The sequence below is a fragment of the Narcine bancroftii genome, chromosome 3 (assembly GCF_036971445.1).
Source record: "Narcine bancroftii isolate sNarBan1 chromosome 3, sNarBan1.hap1, whole genome shotgun sequence".
NCBI lineage: Eukaryota > Metazoa > Chordata > Chondrichthyes > Torpediniformes > Narcinidae > Narcine > Narcine bancroftii.
In genome coordinates this window covers 346,501,163-346,527,154 of record NC_091471.1, presented here as the reverse complement: position 1 = coordinate 346,527,154, position 25,992 = coordinate 346,501,163, and the positions used below count along the sequence as shown (strand labels likewise).

Here is a 25,992-nt window from a genome sequence, read left to right as displayed (position 1 = left end):
CATCCCATACGTTGAAATATGGAAGCAGTGTCTTTGAAGCACACGACCTTTGTTAAGTGTTGTCCCGACGAAGTCTGTGAGAGGCGCTGCCTTCAGCAGCGAACGAGTAGCAGTCTATGAGAAGCGCTGCCTTCAGCAGCGAACGAGTCGCAGTAGTCAGGCGGTTCCGTTTGATTGTGGCTAGTATCTGATGTCCCCTTCAGCCCCGAACCCTAGGGCCACCGATCTCCGAAGGCTGTTTGGAGCCTGATATTAAAGTGTCAAGCAGCTCACGTTGTTGGAAACTGGTGCTCCCTTTCATGGGGTGATGAAAAGAGACCAAGCTGGGGGGGATTGTTTCTTGTGATTTAACTGTGTGTTGCAGCTTGTCTGCTAACATTCATTGAACTTGTGAGTTGCAGCCTGTCTGTGTACATTAGCATATGTGTCAACTCTCTCTCTCTCTGCTACATGTACAATCCAATGTCCTTTGTGAGGATTTTGACACCCTGCACTCTACTTCGCTCCTTTCCACGTTATATAAGCACCAGATGAGCAGCAGCTCCCTGAAAACAGGTGTTCCCCTTCAGGGATGATCAGAGAGAGAGAGCCAGGTGGGGGATTATGTGTCTCGTGGTTGTGTGAAGTGTCTGTTTGTTTTGCGGTTAGCTTGTTAGTTTCCCCCTTTGTGTGAAATGTACATTGTTTGTTTTGCGGTTAGTCTGTGTACACAGGTGCCTCACTGTGTGACTGCCTATCCCCACTGTGTTTCCCTGATCCGTATTCTAAATACCTTGCCTCTATGCCCTCTCTAGCCTGTAAAACAGTACAATCTGTAACCTCTGCTACCCCTTCTCCAGAAGTACTTAAAACATCGAGAGTACTCCACTAAAGCTGTTTAATTCCCCTGGTCCGTATTGGGATCCCTTATATCCCATTATGACTATACATTAAATCTATGCCCTGTCTACATTCTAAAGGAGCTGAATTGTAACCTCTGCTGCCCCTATTCCAGGGGGGCTTAAAACATTAACGAACAATATTTCAAAGAAATTAGTAAACAACAATGAAGAATACATGTAAGCTCATTAAAATACAATAAGAACTTAATAAAACACAAAAAATGTAAAGCTCATTGAAAACTGCAATAAAATGCAAGAACTGAATAAAACCACAATAAATGTAAAGCTCATTGAAAACTGCAATAAAATGCAAGAAGAACTGAATAAAACCACAATAAATGTAAAGCTCATTGAAAACAGCAATAAAATGCAAGAAGAACTGAATAAAACCACAATAAATGTAAAGCTCATTGAAAACAGCAATAAAATGCACAAAAACTGAATAAACCACGATAAATGTAAAGCTCATTGAAAACAGCAATAAAATACACAAAACTGAATAAACCACGATAAATGTAAAGCTCATTGAAAACAGCAATAAAATACACAAAACTGAATAAACCACGATAAATGTAAAGCTCATTGAAAACAGCAATAAAATACACAAACTGAATAAACCACGATAAATGTAAAGCTCATTGAAAACAGCAATAAAATACACAAAACTGAATAAACCATTAAAAAAACGAATAAAATTGTAACATTATGGCACTTTGTCATTAATTCTTTGAATGTGGGTCCAGCCTTTCTCTCTTGTTCTTACTGCTGTGTCTGTAATTAAAAGTACACAGAAGGGACCATCCCAGGCAGGTTTTAGTTGATCCTCTTGCCATGCTTTTACATATAACCAATCACTAGATTTTAATAAAATGAATAACAATCTGACTTTCCTTTGTGTTAGTGTAAAAATTGTAAAATGAAACACAAACCATATTTGCATGGGTTTTGAATATGTTAGACCTTATTAAAATGCAGTTGGAGCTGCTTGTCTGTATGGGGCACAACCCTTCCAATTTGTTAGAGTGAGTACATAACAGACATTGCAGCACAAGAGCCCTGCAAGAGAACTTGAAACATATTCAACCTTTAGTTCTGCCTTAAGTAAAATGCCTTGTGCCACAGCTCACAGGAGCTGGCCTTATTTAAAACAGTCTGTAAAACAGGCACCAAAAAAGTTAAAGATGTTCTTATGAAGATTGCACACACAATAATTTAAGTACAGGCTAGTTTCTATTATATTCCACTTAAAAGTTCTGCTGCATGAATCCTGGAGCTTGTGGAGTCATTATTGAATCAAGAAATATTGGTACCATGCCAATCTCATTCTAACATGCCAATTTCTCCAGTCCTTAAGTCAAGATGTACTGAATAGCATCTGGTACAAGATCTGTGAGTTCTTAATGATATTATTATTCTTATGCACCAATTGTTCTGAACTATGCCACCAATTTAAATCATATTCCACCTATTGCAGTACTCACACAGCACCATAGACCAGTTCGCAGGTTTATTTCTCCATTAAGCTGAATCCAGTTGCGCAGGATTTACCTCCGTGATTATTTACAATGTAACTTCCGCACTACCGGATTTAAATATAAACCTGATGAATGGGGGAAAGTTATCATGAATTAAATAACAGCGGCAATACAGAGAAATTGTGCTGAGGCATTAATTTCACTCCAGAGGAAAATGCACCAGAGAAATGAATGATTAAACTTATAGGAATCCCCATAGGAATCCCCAGAGGTATCTTTATTCTCCAGAGGTGGGTGATCTTTAAACTCACGGACCTTGACTGCTGAATGTGTAGAAGAAATGTATTAAATGTGTTGATAGGGCTCCATACCTCTAACTGCAAGACAAGAGCCTGAAGCCTCAATTTCAAGTGCCACAGTGTACTTAAAGGGACATGCACACTCCCCCTTCAACTGGCTGATCCAGCCACTTTACACATCAGATCCTTTCTTTATCTCACATACACTTAAAGTTAAGATGTATAGAACTCACCCTATTTGCGCAAACATTTCTCCCTGCAAATGTTATAACATCACTCAACTCTCAGGTACTCCCTGTGCAAAATCACATTTAAATACAATTTATTTCATAAATTGGAATTAACTGGTAGTTAAATTCGCTAATTCTACAGTATTGAAAAAAAACGATCATTTATGACATTTAATTTTTAGCATGAATTTTAATCAATATTGGTCAGTGACTGAAGTGGGAAGTCGTGATTTATGAAATTATCTCTGGTCTCTACTCTCCCACTCCCTGCACTTCTCCCAACATTCAGGAGCTGGCACACAGTCCCTGCCTCTTTTTTTTTTTCATGTTACTCATCTACTATTCCTTTAACTGCTTGCATCAAAATGTTAGCCTTTGCTTTCTGCTTATCCTCAGATGTCTGGACAAATGCTTTTTGTGTGATCTGTAGAAGCTGGGTTATTCCCTGCTCATGCCAATTTTCTGTCTTTTGTAATTTTCTCTTAATGTCTGGGGCTGAGTTGGTAACAAAACCTGTTAGTACCAATTGTTCCCCTGCTGGGGATTCTATGTCGAGACCCCCATATTGTATATATATTTGGTCCCAAAAATTGGTCTAACTGTTCGGCACATCCCTGGGGATCTTCTATCAGGGAGGTTAGTTCTTTCTTAAAGTTACACACTTCAGTACTGGTCAGGGGCACATTTACGAAACCGAGACCCTCTCTCATGGGAACTTCCCGCAGTGGTCTCATCCAATTGGTTTCTGGCTTATTAGATCTGGGTTCCTGCTCCCTGGGAAATGAATCAAAGGGTTCTGCCCTTTCTTCCTGAAGAGTCTCACGCTGTTCTGAATTAAAGTTACCTCTCTCTCCTGCCAACAGAGGTGGTAATCGAGTGCTTTGTGAGCAAGTTATCATACCACTCCTGCTCTCTTCTCTCTTCTCTAGTGGTGGGGGAGGTGGGGAAGGTGCAGAAGGGTAGGCAATAGGAGGGGAAGGAAAGATAGGAGCCGGCATAGGAGGAACATAAGGTGGAGGGAGGGAATGTAACACATCCCAACCCTGTGGTTCAGGGACAAGAGGTTCCTCCTCTCTCTTATTCCTGAATTCTTTCTCATTCAAAACCAGCTGTTCAATGGATCCCTTGAGCCAGCAGGCTGCATATTCCCTGCTCTCAACATTGTCTGGCTGGTTTTGATAGAGTCATGAGTTCAAAGCTTCACACATCCATTCATCCTCGGATCCGAATTTTGGCCAGTACACGGAGCTCCCTTTAACCGGGTATCCCACCCATTCATTACAACAATACCTGACCGTCGTCAGTTTGTCTTTACCGCGGGTCTTTCCTGTGCCCCACTCAGATAACATCATCCCAAGCGGGCTGTACGTAGCTATCTGGTGGTCACGTCCTGTGTCAGGACTCTCATCTCTACTGCCCGCTAGTTTGTCTTTACCGCGGGTCTTTCCTGTGCCCCACTCAGATAACATCATCCCAAGCGGGCTGTACGTAGCTATCTGGTGGTCACGTCCTGTGTCAGGACTCTCATCTCTACTGCCCGCTATTCCCATACTTAGGAACAAGTAAAATACTCTTACCGAGTTCTGGCAGTACTGCTCTAGCGCGCGTCCTTCCGCCGTTTGTTCTCAATGCCTCTTCTCGGATATCACTCGCTTCTTCCACTGACCAGCCACCCGTCGCCCGTGAGTCCAGCTGAATCAGCCAGGGTGCACCTACTCTCGTCGTCGGGGTACTCTGTCAGTGGAGGGAGTGTGATCCCGGACGAGCCCCCATTTGTTAGGAATTAAAGTACCTTTAAAGAAATTGCTCGAGACAAAAATTGAGAACAAAGAACATTTATTACTACAACAATGCAAAGTTGGGTGCTTCCCCTTACCCTGGGAATACACACACATACTGGGGCTCACCCAACTTTTATACAGTCAATTTCAGTATCAGAATGCCCTCCCCCTTACATTCTTCTGCCCCCTGGATGGGTTTGGCATAGGTAATTCTTCCTGCCTACGTGCAGTTTCAGTACACTTGGAGGACCAGGGGGGGTATCCTGTCGGTGTCCCTTCATGTCATTGTCCTTATTCACACCTTCCTGATTCTCTGGGCTACAGTCTCTTGATATGCAGAGTTGACTCATTCTATCTAGGGTTGGCTAATTTCATATGTATAAATCTGTGTATGGTTAGCTAATTAGAAATGTATGACTTGGTACTTCTGTCCAGGGCTAGGAGACCCTTATCTGATCCAGACTACCTCAACTTCCTACATTCTATTGTACCTTACCATTCCTTATCTTAGTCCTATGGTCTTGTCACAAAGGATAGAAGATTCTTATGTTAATCGTGCTGACTCTGCTTTCCTGCATCCTAAGCCCCAAACTTATCCTGTTTGAACTGGTTTCAGCCATTTTACTGATGAACTTTAGTTTCTTCCATGTTCATAATTTTAGGTCAATTTTCCCATCTCTCACAGGAGGATAGGGGAGGGGTTTGTGTGGGGTGGGAGGGGAGGGGAGGGGGATGTGTGGGGTGGGAGGGGAGGGGAGGGGGTTGTGTGGGGTGGGAGGGGAGGGGAGGGGAGGGGGTTGTGTGGGGTGGGAGGGGAGGGGGTTGTGTGGGGTGGGAGGGGAGGGGGTTGTGTGGGGTGGGAGGGGAGGGGGTTGTGTGGGGTGGGAGGGGAGGGGGTTGTGTGGGGTGGGAGGGGAGGGGGTTGTGTGGGGTGGGAGGGGGTTTGGGGAGAGGAGGGGTTTGTGTAGGGTGGGAGGGGGTGTGTGAGGTGGGAGGGGGTGCGTGAGGTGGGAGGGGGTGCGTGAGGTGGGGAGGGGGTGCGTGAGGTGGGGAGGGGGTGCGTGAGGTGGGGAGGGGGTGCGTGAGGTGGGGAGGGGGTGCGTGAGGTGGGGAGGGGGTGCGTGAGGTGGGAGGGGGTGCGTGAGGTGGGAGGGGGTGCGTGAGGTGGGAGGGGGTGCGTGAGGTGGGAGGGGGTGCGTGAGGTGGGAGGGGGTGCGTGAGGTGGGAGGGGGTGCGTGAGGTGGGAGGGGGTGCGTGAGGTGGGAGGGGGTGCGTGAGGTGGGAGGGGGTGCGTGAGGTGGGAGGGGGTGCGTGAGGTGGGAGGGGGTGCGTGAGGTGGGAGGGGGTGCGTGAGGTGGGAGGGGGTGCGTGAGGTGGGAGGGGGTGCGTGAGGTGGGAGGGGGTGCGTGAGGTGGGAGGGGGTGCGTGAGGTGGGAGGGGGTGCGTGAGGTGGGAGGGGGTGCGTGAGGTGGGAGGGGGTGCGTGAGGTGGGAGGGGGTGCGTGAGGTGGGAGGGGGTGCGTGAGGTGGGAGGGGGTGCGTGAGGTGGGAGGGGGTGCGTGAGGTGGGAGGGGGTGCGTGAGGTGGGAGGGGGTGCGTGAGGTGGGAGGGGGTGCGTGAGGTGGGAGGGGGTGCGTGAGGTGGGAGGGGAGGGGGTGTGGGAGGGGAGGTGGTGTGGGAGGGGAGGGGGTGTGGGAGGGGAGGGGGTGTGGGAGGGGAGGGGGTGTGGGAGGGGAGGGGGTGTGGGAGGGGAGGGGGTGTGGGAGGGGAGGGGGTGTGGGAGGGGAGGGGGTGTGGGAGGGGAGGGGGTGTGGGAGGGGAGGGGGTGTGGGGAGAGGAGGGGCTTGTGTGGGAGGGGAGGGGGTGTGTGAGGTGGGAGAGTGGGAGTGGAGGGGGTTGAGTGGGGAGAGGAGGGGGTTTGCGTGGGGTGGGAGGGGGTTTGCGTGGGGTGGGAGTGGGTTTGCGTGGGGTGGGAGGGGGTTTGCGTGGGGTGGGAGGGGGTTTGCGTGGGGTGGGAGGGGGTTTGCGTGGGGTGGGAGGGGGTTTGCGTGGGGTGGGAGGGGGTTTGCGTGGGGTGGGAGGGGGTTTGCGTGGGGTGGGAGGGGGTTTGCGTGGGGTGGGAGGGGGTTTGCGTGGGGTGGGAGGGGGTTTGCGTGGGGTGGGAGGGGGTTTGCGTGGGGTGGGAGGGGGTTTGCGTGGGGTGGGAGGGGGTTTGCGTGGGGTGGGAGGGGGTTTGCGTGGGGTGGGAGGGGGTTTGCGTGGGGTGGGAGGGGGTTTGCGTGGGGTGGGAGGGGGTTTGCGTGGGGTGGGAGGGGGTTTGCGTGGGGTGGGAGGGGGTTTGCGTGGGGTGGGAGGGGGTTTGCGTGGGGTGGGAGGGGGTTTGCGTGGGGTGGGAGGGGGTTTGCGTGGGGTGGGAGGGGGTTTGCGTGGGGTGGGAGGGGGTTTGCGTGGGTGGGAGGGGGTTTGCGTGGGGTGGGAGGGGGTTTGCGTGGGGTGGGAGGGGGTTTGCGTGGGGTGGGAGGGGGTTTGCGTGGGGTGGGAGGGGGTTTGCGTGGGGTGGGAGGGGGTGTGCGTGGGGTGGGAGGGGGTGTGCGTGGGGTGGGAGGGGGTTTGCGTGGGGTGGGAGGGGGTTTGCGTGGGGTGGGAGGGGTTTGCGTGGGGTGGGAGGATAGGGGAGGGGTTTGCGTGGGGTGGGAGGGGTTTGTGTGGGGTGGGAGGGGGTTGTGTGGGGTGGGAGGGAGTTGTGTGGGGTGGGAGGGGGTTGTGTGGGGTGGGAGGGGGTTGTGTGGGGTGGGAAGGGGTTTGTGTGGGGTGGGTGAGGGTTGTGTGGGGTGGGAGGGGGTTTGGTGAGAGGATGGGTTTGTGTGGGGTGGGAGGGGGTTTGGGGAGAGGAGGGGTTTGTGTAGGGTGGGAGGATAGGGGAGGGGTTTGTGTGGGGTGGGAGGGGAGGGGAGGGGTTTGTGTGGGGTGGGAGGGGAGGGGAGGGGAATGTGTGGGGTGGGAGGGGAGGGGAGGGGGTTGTGTGGGGTGGGAGGGGAGGGGAGGGGAGGGGGTTGTGTGGGGTGGGAGGGGAGGGGGTTGTGTGGGGTGGGAGGGGAGGGGGTTGTGTGGGGTGGGAGGGGAGGGGGTTGTGTGGGGTGGGAGGGGAGGGGGTTGTGTGGGGTGGGAGGGGAGGGGGTTGTGTGGGGTGGGAGGGGGTTTGGGGAGAGGAGGGGTTTGTGTAGGGTGGGAGGGGGTGTGTGAGGTGGGAGGGGTGTGTGAGGTGGGAGGGGGTGCGTGAGGTGGGGAGGGGGTGCGTGAGGTGGGGAGGGGGTGCGTGAGGTGGGGAGGGGGTGCGTGAGGTGGGGAGGGGGTGCGTGAGGTGGGGAGGGGGTGCGTGAGGTGGGGAGGGGGTGCGTGAGGTGGGGAGGGGGTGCGTGAGGTGGGAGGGGGTGCGTGAGGTGGGAGGGGGTGCGTGAGGTGGGAGGGGGTGCGTGAGGTGGGAGGGGGTGCGTGAGGTGGGAGGGGGTGCGTGAGGTGGGAGGGGGTGCGTGAGGTGGGAGGGGGTGCGTGAGGTGGGAGGGGGTGCGTGAGGTGGGAGGGGGTGCGTGAGGTGGGAGGGGGTGCGTGAGGTGGGAGGGGGTGCGTGAGGTGGGAGGGGGTGCGTGAGGTGGGAGGGGGTGCGTGAGGTGGGAGGGGGTGCGTGAGGTGGGAGGGGGTGCGTGAGGTGGGAGGGGGTGCGTGAGGTGGGAGGGGGTGCGTGAGGTGGGAGGGGGTGCGTGAGGTGGGAGGGGGTGCGTGAGGTGGGAGGGGGTGCGTGAGGTGGGAGGGGGTGCGTGAGGTGGGAGGGGGTTTGGTGAGAGGATGGGTTTGTGTGGGGTGGGAGGGGAGGGGAGGGGGTTGTGTGGGGTGGGAGGGGAGGGGAGGGGGTTGTGTGGGGTGGGAGGGGAGGGGGTTGTGTGGGGTGGGAGGGGAGGGGGTTGTGTGGGGTGGGAGGGGAGGGGGTTGTGTGGGGTGGGAGGGGAGGGGGTTGTGTGGGGTGGGAGGGGAGGGGGTTGTGTGGGGTGGGAGGGGAGGGGGTTGTGTGGGGTGGGAGGGGGTTTGGGTAGAGGAGGGGTTTGTGTAGGGTGGGAGGGGGTGTGTGAGGTGGGAGGGGGTGTGTGAGGTGGGAGGGGGTGTGTGAGGTGGGAGGGGGTGTGTGAGGTGGGAGGGGGTGTGTGAGGTGGGAGGGGGTGCGTGAGGTGGGGAGGGTGTGCGTGAGGTGGGGAGGGGGTGCGTGAGGTGGGAGGGGGTGCGTGAGGTGGGAGGGGGTGCGTGAGGTGGGAGGGGGTGCGTGAGGTGGGAGGGGGTGCGTGAGGTGGGAGGGGGTGCGTGACGTGGGAGGGGGTGCGTGAGGTGGGAGGGGGTGCGTGAGGTGGGAGGGGGTGCGTGAGGTGGGAGGGGGTGCGTGAGGTGGGAGGGGGTGCGTGAGGTGGGAGGGGGTGCGTGAGGTGGGAGGGGGTGCGTGAGGTGGGAGGGGGTGCGTGAGGTGGGAGGGGGTGCGTGAGGTGGGAGGGGGTGCGTGAGGTGGGAGGGGGTGCGTGAGGTGGGAGGGGGTGCGTGAGGTGGGAGGGGGTGCGTGAGGTGGGAGGGGGTGCGTGAGGTGGGAGGGGGTGCGTGAGGTGGGAGGGGGTGCGTGAGGTGGGAGGGGGTGCGTGTGGTGGGAGGGGGTGCGTGTGAGGTGGGAGGGGAGGGGGTGCGTGAGGTGGGAGGGGGTGCGTGAGGTGGGGAGGGGGTGCGTGAGGTGGGGAGGGGGTGCGTGAGGTGGGAGGGGGTGCGTGAGGTGGGAGGGGGTGCGTGAGGTGGGAGGGGGTGCGTGAGGTGGGAGGGGGTGCGTGAGGTGGGAGGGGGTGCGTGAGGTGGGAGGGGGTGCGTGAGGTGGGAGGGGGTGTGAGGTGGGAGGGGGTGTGTGAGGTGGGAGGGGGTGTGTGTGGTGGGAGGGGGTGTGTGTGAGGTGGGAGGGGAGGGGTTTGTGAGGTGGGAGGGGAGGGGGTGTGTGTGGTGGGAGGGGAGGGGGTGTGTGTGGTGGGAAGGGAGGGGGTGTGTGTGGTGGGAGGGGAGGGGTGTGTGAGGTGGGAGGGGAGGGGTGTGTGAGGTGGGAGAGTGGGAGGGGAGGGTGTTGTGTGGGGAGAGGAGGGGGTTGTGTGGGAGGGGAGGGGGTTGTGTGGGGTGGGGAGGTGTGTGGGGGAAGGGGAGATGTGTGTGTGTGTGGTGGGGGAGAGGTGTGTTGGGGTAGCGAGGGGTGTTGTGTTTGTGGGAGGGGAAGGTGTATGTGTAGGAGCTGGGTGGGTGCACATGTAGAATGTGGGTAGGGTGGGTGTGTAAATCTGAAGAAATCAAATTGTTTCTCTATTTCTGAAGAGTTAAATATAATTGTAAAAAAATTATAATGAACCAACCTATACCTAATCTTAATAATCTATGTCATACTATCATTTTGCTCAGTTACAATAAATATCCAAATTATTTTTCCATTTTAATCTTGATTAATGGATATCTCACTTAGTCATCTTATTTTGCAATAATTTATACTTTTGAATTTTTAAAAAATGTGACTGTCTTGGTCATCTTAAAGTATATCCAAATTTAATAAAACAGCAAATTCCACAATTGGTCCAAACATAGATTAAGCGAGTGAGAGGGTGATTTCAATTCATGTTCTTTAATTTGCCATTTGCCCAGTCCTTGTGTCCCATGCTGTATTTGGAAGAAATCTAGCTATTTTATATACCCAGTGCAACCAAGTACCTGCTACTGCTTCATTATGTAACCAATGCAAAAGAATATTCATCAGGGATATATAATCTATATTCATGATAGATAGATGATACAAATTTTAGGTTTGTTAAATATTTTTAAAAATGCTTTAAAATTGCCCTGTTTATTCTTGAAATATAAATTAGCAAACTTTAGAAGCATCACCAGTGGAGAGAGAAACAACTGATGGTTAGGTTGATGACCTTTCATCAGAAATTGAAAAGTGAGAAAACAAATGTGTTTTATGTTGCAGAGAGGGGCAGAGTACAGGGAACAAGAAATGTCTGTGATAGGGAAAAGATCAAAGCTGTTCTGGCCACAATTACTTTAAATACTGTCAGTTGGGGCACAGTAGCAATTTAAAAAGCAGCAAATTAAAATAGACAGAAATAGCTAGATCTGTGAGGAGGAGCGGGGTGGGGGGGAGAAAAAGATGTTTGCCTGAAATGGTGACACATTATTAAATCCCAGGGGGGTGTTCCTCAAGTTTACACTGGACATTGTTGGAGAAGATGAAGTGGTTGTTTTTCAAGCATACGCTGGGCATTGTTAGAACAACAGAGGAGATAGAAGACAGAGAGAGGAGGGAGAACTGAAGTAACTGGCAACTGGAAGCTCAGATGCTGCACTTGCTGATTGAATGGAGGTGATCTGCAAAATAGTTACCTAATCTGAAGCTCAGCACAGTATGCTGGAAGAACTCAGCGGGTCGAGCAGCTTCATCAAAACTGTTGCTGGACCCACTGAGTTCCTCTATCAGATTGTGTTTAGCTTCAGATTCTGCAATCTGCAGCCAATTTAGTCACCTAATCTGGTTGATTCCTTGCATGTGGAGGAAAATGCAAAGCACACTGCAAATTCATCACTAAATCGGAACATGCCAGTGAAGGACAGTTTGTGTTGGCTGGGTGGTGAGAAGAGGGGATGTAAAATGGGGTGGATAAGGCATCTTCTACCATTGCATAGGAAGACGTATGAGGGGTGGTGTGGCTAGCGTAATGCTGTTACAGCACCAGCGATCGGGACCGGGATTTGAATCCTGTGCTGTCTATATGGAGTTTGTATGTTCTCCCTGTGTCTGTGTGGTTTTTACCCCGTGGGCTCATGTTTCCTCCCACCGTTCAAAATGTATTGGGGGTTGTAGGTCAATTGGGAGGCACGGGTTCATGGGCCGAAAGGGCCTGTAACTGTGCTGTAAGTTTAAATTTAAATTTAGAAGAGAAATGCTTGTGAAAATGGAAGAGGGGACTGGGTAGTTGAGGAAAGATCCTCTCAGAATGCTGAAAGGAAAGGGCGGGGAAGATGTACCCATGCTGGAAGTACTATTGGAACTAGTGGGGATTATGCAGGATATGTGTTTGGGTAAAATATCAATTATTTTTCTCCCCTTCTGATATTGCTCGATCTGTTGAGATATTCCAGCATTCCCAGTTTTCATGTTCAATTTCCAACACCTGTTTTTTTCGCTCCAATGATTAACCTTGGGTTGGGAATGGATGACTTTGGGAGAGAGATCAATCCAATCTGCTGCATTTATATTCCTGTTAATTTTATTTTTGTAATATCAATTTGTTCAACTATTTTTCATTTTCTCCACTTTTGCCGAGTTCCATGTGTATGAAATTGTTAGCCCTTTTTCAAGCACAATGTCCTATCTACTGACTTTGTTGCCCTCCTTGACGATTGACTGAATGGAGCCACACTGCAACCTTGTGTCATATTTGATATGAGTTGAATTGCTTGTGCCGTCTCAATAAAACACCAACACAACATTCACTCACTCGGATCTTGCTTCATCTCATCTGAGGTTAAAACTATTTTCCATGATCTTACCGTTAAATGAGCATTTAAGCTGGTGAGCTTTGCTATGCCAGTGCATTCTTGGCCAGACTCTTGTTACTTTATTCCTCTCAAGAGTTAAGATTATGTTGTATTTTGACATCTTAATTCCCATGAAATTTCATTTTCCAGTCACCTTCCTGACCTACACTGGTTAAGCAACACCTTTATCTTAAAATTCTTAGGATTTTCAAATCTTTTCATTGCCTCTCGTTACCTATGCCTGTAATTACCTCCAGTCACATAAATCCAATAGATTGTCTTCACTGAATGAAAATGAAGTCTAAAACGTGGGTAATGTATCTTTGCTATCTAAAGTACACTGACCTACTGAATTTCTCCAGCATTGTGGTTTTACTAAAGTTGTCTACACTCTCAGTTCTGTCTTATCCTGGAAATTAATCACCACACAATTAGAATGATCAAGCCCTTAAATTCTTTTCCATAATCCTTTCTGTCCGTTCTCTTTCTACTTTTTATGATCCTCTGGCAACCTTTTAGCATTCACCTATTGAGCTGCAGTGGTATGAATGTATTTGAATTGTGGAGATTTGTTTACTAAAATATTTTTCTTTTTTTTTAAAAGGCATCCAGTGGCGTGTTTCTTCCATCTGTTTTTCCGAATTAGTGCAATTGTTGTCTACCTTCTTTGTGAATTCCTGAGCAGTAGCTTTATTGCCTGCTTTGTGACAATAATTTTGCTTCTATCTTGTGACTTCTGGACTGTAAAAGTAAGTAACTTTTTGGACCTCGTAATTTAGTTGTTCAGTGGTAGAATGTATTTTACTGTACTGGAGTACAAAGAGATGCCTTGATCTGTCCAATTTTTTTTGTGTTCAATGGGTACTACTTAATAACAGTTTTCTTTAGACATTGAAAATGGGCTATTTGATAAAACATGATTTTCCTTTCTCACTGCTTCTCTACACAATGAGACTGACTTATATTTGTCTGTCTGTCCTCTCTTCAGAAACACGGTGCATGGTTAGCATAGCAGGCGACGCCCAGTTAGCATAGCGGTTAGTGCAACGCTATTACAGCAACTCTGCATTCTACCCTACTCTTGTGTTTGCCATCAGAACTCTACTCGGTCCCTTTTTGTCACCACAGAGAAATCTGAGCTATGAAAGGTTCTTCAGCCAAAATCATGCTTCATCATGCTTGATGGAAGCAACAAGGATGGCTGGAAGATCCGACAGTCTGTCAGCATGAGGACAAGGTGCTGCCGGGCCTACCCGTGGCCTGCACTCACCACATCACTCAGGGTCCACATCACTGCTGAACTACCCCCGTACCCCTCAGAGGCAGCCTCTCTACCCTGGCTGGTGGGGCTATTCATTGGCAGTGGTAGTAGGGAGGAGCAGGAGAGCACAGCCAGAGTAAATATTTAAGAGACTGTGGGGTAAATGTTGAGTTGAGAAACAAAAGCATTGTCACAATTTGGCACTCTGGACTGGTGTGAAATGGGGTACCAGTGTACATTAAAATGGCTGAAGTGTTTTAGATTGGGTAAGGACAACAAATTTTCTTCCCCAAGATAGATAAGTTTTTGACAGGCGACAAGTCTCATGGTCTGTATTGGTGGATCAGCTTTTTATTCCACATTTGTTCAGTTCCCAGATGCATTGATGGAATTTTTCACTTTGGTTCTGTTGTCCAGGCCTCTGAGTGCTAGCTCAGTATCTGATCTATTTCTCTGCCATGCTTTTCATTTGACTGCTCGTAATCAAATATTTAGTTCCATATAGAGTTCCCATTAGTGCTGACTGGCAGTTTTTGCTTTTATTTCTTGCATCTTTGCATCTTCTTCAGTGTTTTGTTTTTGAATTGATGGAATGTTTTAAATCCGCGGTTTAAACCCCCCCCCCCCATTCACTTTCTACCTTAAGCAATCCGTATGCTGTAGGTGTTCTGTGATTAGTAAGGGATTGCTTAAGGTGGTATGTGAGTGGGAAGAAAAAAGTTTGAAAATCATTGTTTTAATTGTACCTCATTGACTCGTTATGTGCATGGTTTCATAACTCTAAAGGTAATGGGCCAATGACAATTTTTCTCAAGCAAAATATTTCAGTAACAATTGGGTCCAGAACAATGATTCTCCACCTTTTTTCCCCACTCACATCCCACCTTAAGCAATCCCTTACTAATCACAGAGCACTTATGGCATGGGGATTGCTTAAGGTGGAATGTGAGTTTAGGGAGGGCAGCTTGAAAACCATGGGTTTAAATCATTAGTGAATATTTTAGCTAAAAACAATATATTTATGCTATGATCTGTATTGTTAATATAATTATAATTGTATGGCATGAATGAATATGGAAAACCTGATCTTTCTTGCCTTGACTATCTTGCCCTCTTTCTGTCTCTGATGCAGAATGTCACTGGCAGGCTACTGGTCGGGTTGCGTTGGTGGAACCAGGTTGATGACGATGGAAAGAGTCATTGGGTCTTTGAGTCCAAGAAGGTATGTTTATTTGTCTCTTCGTTTAAATGAGTGCAAAATAAGCTTTAATGTTAGGATCGAGAAACTGCAGTTCCTTAAACCTTGGAGGTATAATTGCTGTTCAGTGGGTGTCATCTGACTGCATCCTTTCTTGTTGAGTCTGGTACATGGGTGGGATATGCACTGTTGATGGCATCAAATTTGCTTTGTGGAAACAAACACATTTATTGATCAGAAGAGTCAGCGTGTGCTGCTTTGGAGTCCGAATTGTGAAAATGAGGAAACAATTGACCAGAAATGAACAAGGTGAATCAATTTTTTTTTAAAAGTGGAAGTTGTTGACAAGAAACTAAAATGTTTCATGAGTAACTAATATTTAGTTAAATGTTTAATTAAATCACATTGACAAATGTTACACTGAATTGAGTATCGTGAAATAACAAAAAAATAGAATTTTAGTCTTTTTTTTAATGGTTTTCATAGCCCTCAAGAAAAGGAAAGAAAATCTCCTCAGAGGCTGAATCCAAAATCTTTTGGCTAGGATTAGTCATCTGTCCCATCATGTGGGTCATTTTTATCTTCAGTACTTTCTTTTCCTTTAAACTGAAATGGCTGGTAAGTTCTTGACCTGCTGAACAGCTTTAATCTTGGTACAGTACAACCCCGATTTTCCGAAATCAGATTCTCCGAAATCCTCATTTATCCAAATTTTTTACGGAGCTGAGCTGACATCACAGGTTGGAAAAAAAAAAATTCATTCGACGTGAAATTAGATCGATGGCTGTCCTCGTTTCAGGTGACTCCCTCCCTTCCCTTTTTCCATTTCTTCTTTACTTTTGGCCTCCCAGGCAAGAGTGGGGACCTTGGGCTCCCGGGCAGGAGCGGGACCTTGGTCTCAGTGGGGTTCCCTCTCCTCCCCTCCCCTCCTTATTGTCCTCAGCATACCAGATGCTGATGCCAACTCCGAATCCTCCCCTTGGCCTATTTCCCCGGTGTGCGTGTGTGGTAGGCCTGGGGAGGATTCGGCGCCAGGAGCTCCAGCATCCAGGGAGACAGGTGCCCACCGACTCACCAGTGGGTGTTCCACCAGCCCGGGAAGCCTCCCCGGGGATCAGCGGCAGCGTTGGGTTCTTGTCAGGGATCGGCAATGGCGGTTTCGGTGATTGGTAGCTGCATTGGGTTTGTATCGGTGATCAGCGGCAGCCACAATTTGTTGGTGAGAATTAAACATTATTTTAATGCTCAAAAAGCTTTCCCTTGTTGTTTGTTGTTGTTTAAACATTTGATACATGATTTGCTCTTGTTGTTTTTAAAATAATGACCAGTCCTCTAAGAAAACCGTTTATCTGACGTAGGGCAGGTCCCAACCATTTTGGATAATCGGAGTTGTACTGTAATTAGTCTTCTTGTGAAAATCATATTGATTATTCAATAATCATTGCATAAAATAAATGTTTTCCAAATTTTGAGCAATTTCTATATAAATGCAGATTCTATTTGTGCCTTGAAAAATGTTCAAGTCTCTTTCATGAACTGTCTAAAATGATAATGTTATTTGACATTAGTTGAGGTGGAGATTGATTTTTGTTTCCATTGTTTTTAAAGGGTTCTTACTATTTTCTTTGCAACAGGCTGTGGTTATCTTGGGTGTAACACTTCAAGGGTCTAATCTGTATGGTTATATTAAATGCAAAATAGGAAGTGGAAAAAATCTAACCAGCATGGCTACCTCCTACCTGGGCCGCCAGTTTTTCAAAACGGTAAGTTAAATTAGGCTTCTGTCACTTCACCGCATTGAAAGTTTAGAGCATTTTACAACACATTTTTATACTTTGGAAAGTATGCTCCATCTTGCTTAAATCATGGCATAGTTGTTTTTTCTTGAATTAATTGGTTGTTAATTTGGCAGATTTTTGCAGAGCTGTAATCTATGTGCAGCAAATGTGCTTGGTTGTTTTGATGAATGACAAACCTCCAATTTTGAAGTGTATCTAATGCAGTTAATGTGTAACCAATATATATTATAGTTGGGACATTGTAAATATCATTAATGATTCACCATCATTATTTGGATATTGTAGGTTTGAATCTGGATCGTGTGGATCCTCAGTGAGCATGGAGGAGCCAAATTTTCAACCTTACAATTTAAAATGATCTGCCTACTTCTTCAGTTCCATCCATCCTTCCTCTCCTCCCAAGCCCATCTGCCTGTCTTTTGGACTTGGTGGGCCAGATCAGAGATCAGGTTATATTTAAAAAAAACTATGGCAGCACTCCAGGAAGTGCTGCAATGACAGTGCTGGGGTGCTCTGCAGGATCCTACTGCTTGGTCCTAATGCTGATGGCTCCCGACAGGCTTTATACAGCCTGTTAAAGGTGCCAACAGTGTTTATTATAAAATCCTGCAACTCTGGAGGTCTGTGCCCAAGATGGCGGCAACTGTGTTAGGGAGAATACTAGGAGTGGTTGCAGACTCCAGAGGAGCAAGCATTGAACCAGCACAGGGCCCCAGAAATTTTAAGATGTTTTAGAATCAAATTGATTTTATTGGTACAGGTACACAATCCTTTATCCAAAACCCTTGGGGGACAGAGTGTTCCGAATTTTGGATTTTTCCAGATTTCGGAAAGCCAGATTTAAGCCCACCTGAATTGTGCTTCTGTATTCACCCCCACCTCCTTCCAGTCGCGCTGGTGTCTCCCACCCCCTCACCCGCCCGACTCGCACTGCCGTCTCTCTCCCCACTTGCTGGATTTTGGATCTTTCCGGATTTTAGATGTCCGGATAAAGGATTGTGTACCTGCATTACTCGTGCTACATGTCTGAATGATTTGCATTGTTGAGACTGCTACACTATTGTTTGTGTGACTTGCAAAAAAACCGTCATTTAATTTTTATGTCAGTTTATCCACTGGAATCATCCAAGTGTTAAAAGTGAAGAAAAGTGTGAAATTATGCAGGAGCCTCCTATGGCTTCAGAATATTTAATTGCTTCACAGTGCATTTTGAAATGCCATCATTTTGTGCCAGTTAGTGAATTCACATAGAACCCTAGCAAACATGAAAGAAGTTATGGGCAAGAATTTGTTATTGAACCATAGAATCATAGAACGCTATAGCACAGAAAACAGGTCATTCAGCTTGTCTAGTCTGTGCCGACCATCATATCCCCAGTCCTACTGATCTGCTCCCATTCTATAACCCTCCAAGTCTCTCCCATTCATGTACCTATCCAATTTATTCTTAAAACACATGATTGAGCCCGCATTTACCATATCAGATGGCAGCTCATTCCACACTCCCACCACTCTGAGTGAAGAACTTCCCCCTAATGTTCTCCTTTCAACCTTTCCGCCATCAGCTTTAAACAATGACCTCTCATATTTATCTCCCCCAAAAATAAAGTCCTAACCTGTTTAATATTTCCCTGTAACTCATCTCCTGAAGATCCGGCAACATCCTCGTAAATCTTCACTGCACCCTTTCAATCTTATTGATATCCTTCCTGTCATTAGGCACCCAGAACTGCACACAGTATTCCAAATTTGGCCTCACCAAGGTCTTAAACAACTTCAACATTACATCCCAACCTCTACACTCAAAGCTTTGATTTATAAAGGCCAAGATACCAAAAGCTTTCTTTACAATCCTGTCCACATGTGACACCACTTTCAGGGAATAATGTTTTTGTATTCCCAGATCTCTCTGTTCCTCTGCACTCTTCAGTGCCTTATCATTTACTGTATAATCTCCTACCTTGATTTGCCCTTCAAAAAAGCACACACTCCATCAGTCATTTTTTTTTTTGGCCCATTCTCCTACCTGATCCAGATCCCTCTGCAAGCTTTGAAAATTTCCATCAGACTCCACAACACCTCCTATCTTTGTGTAATCAGCAAACTTACCTATCCAATTTACCACATTTTCATCCAGATCACTGATATATACAACAAACAACAATGGTCCCCACACAGATCCCTGAAGCACACTACTAGTCACAGGCCTCCAATCTAAGAAACAACCATCCACTACCACCCTCTGTTTTCTCCCACACAGCCAATTTCAAATCCAGTTTACAACCTCTCCTTGAATACCAAGTGTCATAACCTAAACTAACCTCCCATGTGGGACCTTGTGATAGACTTTACTAAAGTCCATGCAGACAGCATCTTCATCTACCTTCTTGGTCACCTCCTTGACCTGTCATGCACAAAGCCATGCTGGCTATCCTTAATCAGCCCATGACTGTCCAAATATCTATACATCCTGTCTCTCAAAACTCCTTCCAATAATTTACCCACTGCTGATGTCAGGCTCACTAGCCTATAATTACCTGGTTTATTTTTAGAGCCCTTTTTAAACAATGGGCAACATGACTACCTTCCAATCTTCTGGCCCCTCAGCCGTGGCTAAAGATTTTGAATGTATCAGTCAGGGCCCCTGACATTTCTACACTAGACTCCATCAAGGGAATATCATATTTGGCCCAGGTGATTCATCTACCTTTATTTGCTGTAAGGCAGCAAGCACTTCTTCCTTAATCTCCATCTGTTCCATGACCCTTCTCTTTGTTCCCCTTCCTTCCTTCTGCACTATTTCAGTTTCCTGAGTAAATACTGATGCAAAAAAAAAACTGTTTAAGATTTCCCTATCACTAGAGACTCCACATATAGTTGACCACCCTGATCCTCTGGGGGACCAATTTTGTCCCTTATTATCCTTTCACTCTTAATATACTTGTAGAAACCCTTTGAGTTTACCTTCATATTATCTGCCAGAGCAACCTCGTATCTTTTCGCCTTCCTGATATATTTCTTGAGTATTTTCTTGCTTTTTTTGTGCTCTTCAAGTACCTCATTAGCTCCTTGTTGCTTATACTTGCTATACATGTCCCTCTTTTTCTTAATCAGATCGCCAATATTCCTTGAAAATCTAACACACCCTTGCCATAAATCAACATATCCCTATCTGCTCCTAGATCCTTTCTAATTGCCACAAAATTTGCCTTCTTCCAATGTAGAATCCCAACATGAGCACCAGACTTATCCTTTTCCATAAATAACTTGAAGTTAATGACATTATGGTCACTGGACCCAAAATGTACACCTACACATACATCTGTCACCTGACATGCCTTGTTCCCTAATAGGAGATCAAGTCCTGCATCCTCTCTTGTTGGTACCTCTACATATTGATTTAGAAAACTTTCTGAACACATTTCACAAACTCCAAGCCATCCAGCTCTTTTACAGTATGGAAGTTCCAGTCAATATTTGGAAAGTGAAAGTCTCCTACTGTCACAATGTTCTGCTTCTTACATTGGTCTGCTATCTCTCTACAGATTTGCCCCTCCAATCCTCTGACTATTAAGTTGGTCTATAATACAACCTTATCAGTGTGGTCACTCCTTTCCCATTCCTCAATTCTACCCATCTGCCCTCTGTAGATGTCCTCCTAGTTGTCCTGACTTGGCACAACAGATTTTTTCTCTGACTAGCAATGCCACTCCTCTCCCTTTCATCCCTCCCCCTCTGAAGCAGTGGAACTCAAAAACATTAAGATGTCAGTCCTACCCATCCTGCAACCAAATCTCACTAATAGCAATAATATCATAATCCAAGCCCTAAGCTTGTCAGCCTTTCTAACAATATTTCTTTCATTAAAATAAATACACCTGAGAAAATTTCTAACACCTACAAACCTATGATTTCTGTCTATTCTTGCAGCCCTCACGTGACCTTTATCCTCCTCCTCCTTCACAAAATGCTCTTACATACTGGTTTCCCTCCCTCTGCAAATCTAATTTAAACTCATCGGGTCAAAACTAACAAACCTGCCACAAGGATATATATCCCCTTCCAGCTCAGATGCATCCATCCTGTCGGTACAGATCCCATCTTCTCTAGAACACAGCCCATTGATTTAGAAACTTGAAGCCCTCCCTTCTACACCATGTCTGCAGCCATGTGTTAAGTTGCCTGATGATGATGGTTCACTTTATTGCCATTGTACTAGTAAACCAGCCAACAAAATACAATCAGCATTGATCGGAAGTTGAAAAATAGTGCTATATACATTACATGTGCAGTTAAAGCCAACAGAAAACTATTCTACAACGGACTGTTAAAAAGTACTGATTTTACAATATGAGTGCAGTACCTCTCAGCACTGTGATTCCTTGTTCAACATAGTCACAGCTTCGTTTATATTTTTTAAAAAAAGCTCCTCTTGAGCCTGTTGTTACTGATCGAAGGCTCCTATAGTGTCTGCCTGATGGGAGAAGAGTGAATAGTCCATGATTTGGGGGCAGTGCATCTAATGTTCCTCTTATTCCACGGGAAACAATCTTGAGGTCACTACCCTGGAAGTCCTCTTCTTCAAGGTAGTGCCTAACTTCCTGAACTCTCCTTGCAGGACCTCCTCACCCTTTCTACCTATGCCATTGGACCTTAGGTGGACCACAACATCTGGCTGATCACCCTCCCACCTAAGAATGTCGTGAACTTGATCGGAGATATCCCAGACCCTGGCACCTGGGAGACAACATACCTGTGGGATTCATGATCTCCTCCATAAAACCTCTCATCTGCCTTCCTAACTATGGTATCCCCTATCACTACAGCCCACTTATTTTTCCCCATTCCCTCCTTAGCCACAGCATCAGACTCTGTGCCAGAGATCTGATTGCCGTGGCATGTACCTGGTAGGTCATCCCCTTCAACAGTGTTCAAAACAATGTACTTGATTTTCAGGGGATGCCCACCAGGGGGCCCTGCTGTACCTCTCTCCTAACTGCAACCCAACTATCCTCCGCTTGTCTCCTAGGTGTAATAGTGTCCCTGTAACTCCTTTCTATCACACCCTCTGCCTCCCAGATGCCTCAGAGTTTATCCACTGCCTACTCCAAAGCCTCAACATGGCTTGTCATCAGGCTACTGACTTCCCTAACAATCCACATCATACTAGAGGAGCATTCCATTGCCCTCTCTCTCTCTCTCTCTCTCTCTCTCTCTCTCACTTTCTATCACCACCACTCTCTACGTACTATGCTGGTAGTGTTGCTCCTGGAGGAGGCAAAAAAATGTAAAAACCTGTGGCTAATTACAGGGAAAAAGAAACTGGGAAATTCCTCCCTGACTCTAGTGGCAACCGAGCAAATCTCCAGGAGATCACAGGAAATAGTGATTATGCTACCGGCAATCCTATTTCTAATATTTTATAACTCTTATATTCTACAACAAAATTAGACTTGGTCTCGCTGGTCTGGTCTTCGCTGCATGGGCTCTGTGCCACTCTTCTCATGCAGACCATTCCACTCCACCTTGCCCGCTGTGGCTGTTCCCCTCCTCCTCCGCCTCGTACACTGTCGCTGTTCACCTCCACTGCTGCCGCTGCTTGAACTTTCAGGATTGACCAGACATGGGGATAGGTCTGTTTTCTGAATAGAGCAGTGGAATCTTTTTAGTGTGCCTACAGCTGATGGCTAACTGACATTTAAAATGGTAAAAAAATTATTATTTACATCTCTCCAGATTCTGAAATAGGTTAATTTATAGTGGACCCCACAAACTATAGGAAATTCATTATCGTTTTGGCCTAAATACCAACAGTTGGCATTTTCAAGGTGTCAAATACGGAGTATATTTAGAAATATGCCACAACTTCAGTCCATTAATGTACCAGACACAGGAAGAGGGTTGTTCTCTCCATCCCAGGGAATGCACAAGGCATCTTTAAATTTTATTGACAAAAGTTCAATGATCTAGTTGTATTTATGACTTTTGTGGAGCAGCGAGGTGAATAATATTTATCCTTTTCATCAGCTGATCACAAAAGAATTGGTAAAACAGCAAACCAGTGTAATCAGGAATGCTGATCATTAATGTAAATGTGTGATTTATCATGTATAGTGCTGTAGTCGGGGAAGTTCAACATTATACAGTGATAACAAATGGTTTGCAGCACACATTGACGTCCCATGTAGACAGCATCTTCATCTACCTTCTTGGTCACCTCCTTGACCTGTCATGCACAAAGCCATGCTGGCTATCCTTAATCAGCCCATGACTGTCCAAATATCTATATATCCTGTGAGATTTGGTTGCAGGATGGGCAGGACTGGCATTTTAATGTTCTTGAGTTCCACTGCTTCAGAATTGATCGGAATTTTACATGGGCCTGTGTTTGAGCATGACCTTACTATTATTTTCCAAGTGGGCCTTGTTTAGGAAGTATTCTTGGTGACCATTCCTGCTGCTGGTCAGCCATTCATTCTGCTTGGTCTTGATATCCTTGCTGGTTCTGGGGGTGGTGATCATGTTTTGGACCAACTCTGCTCCAACAAACTTCTAAGCAAGGCCCTAGTCTCCCTACTTCTACCACCAGCCAAACAACATCTTACCATCCACAATGTCTGGCATCCCACTGATCTGCTGTCTAATTGATTTCCCCGGGCCTAATGCAGCACCTTCCTCTTTGCTGGCTCAAGCTACCTTGTCATTTGTTGTTCACCTTCATGTATTGGTTATCTATTTGCATCAAGTTTGAGTGACTTGCCACCGGATAGAAGAATCAAATGGGAGCTTGAGTTGGGTCTTTATTACACAATGCAAAGAAGCTTTTAATGATTCATAATGTATATTGATGTTGAGTGGTCTTGCAAATATTTTCATTTTGTTTCAATGAACTATAAAGTAAGTGAAATTAAAAGAATGAAATGGATTTCAGTTAATTCAAGCATGAAAGTACCTTGATTAAATCAAGTAGTAAATGGATTAATGTTGCAGAGAGTGGGGTACAGGCTGTGTCTAATCAGTTGCATCGAATAATGCTTGGTTACCATCTTGGTCATTAAAGCAGCTTTATACGATATTCTAAAAATACAATAAAGCCACGAGGTGGGCTCAGTTCTATAAAGACATCACTGTGTTTGAGAAGAAGAATGAAACCAGTCAGAGCATTCATGATAGAATTCACTTCTTGTTTATTATTACAGGCAACGAAAAGAGAAGAGAATACAGAATCGTAAAAGAGGAAATAAATTTTGGAAAATAAACTCGACATATTTTCTGTACTGTGAACAACTATTGATTTTTGACACTAGCAAATTTCAGATGTTTTCCTTCACGTTCAAGGGCCCAGCTGGAAATAATTGTAATTGTCCTATAATTTGTAACTTTCTTATTAATTACTGATAGATTAGCTGTTATTGTCTGTCAACTTAAAACCAAATGTGTGTGATTGAGCTTGAAATGAATCTTTGATGCAAAATTTAGCTTTAGACCTTTCCACATTGATAAACTGGTGCAATTGTTCTTGGGGTGGAGACAGAGGAAGGGTTGACAGCAAGTTGGATCTCTAATGTATAAACCTTTAATAATAAACTGAAAACTGATGCTGTTGAAGGGAGATGATCTTAAAATGCTAGTGTAGTGAAAGATCTGTGAAACATTTTCTGCAAAGATCTTTTAAACTTCACTAAACACCATTCAATGTTTATAAAGTAGAGCAATAAATTCATGTTTCAACACAATCTGTCAGATTGTGAACTCAATAAAGAGGGTAACATTTACTTTTATATAGACTTAATGTTTTGGAAATATTAAAATAGAATTTGGGAAGGGTACTTGAAGCGGTGAAGATTTACTTGCTGAATTAAGTCTCACCAAGTTCCCGTCATAATACCTAGTGTGCAGGTGACGACCAAATGCTCAGTCAAAATAAACTATCGTGCAGCATTTTAAGAGGTTGATGTTGAATATTTGGATTTTATTTTATAAAGGTATGAAATTATTTAACTTTAAAATTATTGAGTCAATCTAAACATCTTCATCAAATTTGCAGCAGATTGCAAAGGTAGGTTTATATTTACGTCTTACTTTTTTGGCTACAGTTTGCACCCCAGTTTCTGATTATTAAATTTTTAAAAAATTTAGACATAACAGCACGGTAACAGGCCACTTCGGCCCACGAGTTCGTGCTGCCCAATTTACACCCCATTAACCTACAGTTCTGGTACGTTTTTCAAACGTTGGGAGGAAACTAGAGCCCCCACGCAGACGTAGGGAGAACATACAAACTCCTTACAGACAGTGCGAGATGTTGCCTGAAGTTTCCACTGTGGGGAAACACTGATATTTTTGCATGAAATTTCTGCGATGGGAGATTTTTTTTTTGTCATACAATCAAACACAGAAATCAATTCCTGTTTTTAAGATTGTTTTCAACTTTGTTCCATAAAATGTAAACAGAATAAAAGGCATAATTTAAAACCGAGGATCTTATCACGAGACCCTTATCACAATGAAGTCCATAACTTGTACCAGATGGTAAAAATGTGATGTCTGTACAATTATAAATTGAACAGAAGCATTATTTTGAAATGTAGAAAAATATTAATATTTCATAAAAGGAAATGAGGTCATAACTAAAACTGCCAAATTTTATGAAGTTCTGATCACAATTGCACTGTTGTAGATAATAGTCAAGACGTAATAGCTAGGGCTTGAAATTTTGAGGGGGGGGGACTCACTTTGGAGATCGTTTATATTACTATTTTGCAAAAGGGTACATACAATTTTTGGCTTCCATAATAAGTTGCAACAAATTTGTTGATGACAATAAAAATCTTAACATTCAGAGGTGAAGCTTTGTTTTTTTTTTAATTTCCCTCTTTGATACCTAATTATAAAATAGACCAACTTAATCTATTATTCAAAAATGCAATTGATCAGTATTTTGTGCACAAAATATGCATTTTAGAAACAAAAATACATGGTAAACATCAAATGAATCGCCAATATGAGCATTATCAAGGTAACACAAAAATCATATTGTTTGCAGAGATCACTAATAGTTTAATGGTTCCAAAAATTTCAAGCCCTAATTTTAACCTCGAGTTTGTTCTGGTCATGACTGGGGTTGCCTATATTTCAGGATCTTTGTGATTGCTGGGATTTCTATAAGATGGCCAAAGGTACTTGCATCTCAGATGTTGAAGCTGATTTGATAACTTGTTAAGTTCAAATGAAGTCAGTCGGATTTCACATTTGAAATCAAAGGATCATTCAAGTGATGCAGGGCTGGAAGAATCTCGGTAGCTTTCACTTGGAATCTACATTTGTGGGCAGGTAAGTTGGGTCTTTTTAATTAATGCCACTGCAGACTTCAACTCTTTGGTTGATGCTTGTATTGAGATTGAAGCCCACACTTTGTGATCCTCAGTCCTCGGTTATATTTTATGTTTGCACTGGTGAAATATTCATTGGTG

The 25,992-nt window shown here is 45.8% G+C and overlaps 1 protein-coding gene across 1 annotated transcript in view; it reads left to right on the top strand.

Moving 5' to 3' along the window:
• LOC138759345 (Golgi apparatus membrane protein TVP23 homolog B-like) overlaps positions 1-25,361 on the top strand; it is a 35,727-nt gene extending 10,366 nt beyond the window's left edge. Inside the window, exons 3-7 of the mRNA XM_069929566.1 lie at positions 12,866-13,010; positions 14,655-14,744; positions 15,207-15,338; positions 16,355-16,483; positions 23,719-25,361. Of these exons, the coding sequence (XP_069785667.1) occupies positions 12,866-13,010; positions 14,655-14,744; positions 15,207-15,338; positions 16,355-16,483; positions 23,719-23,751 (529 nt within the window). The 3' untranslated portion in view covers positions 23,752-25,361. The remainder of the gene's footprint in view (positions 1-12,865; positions 13,011-14,654; positions 14,745-15,206; positions 15,339-16,354; positions 16,484-23,718) is intronic.
• The last annotated feature ends 631 nt before the right edge of the window (positions 25,362-25,992 follow it).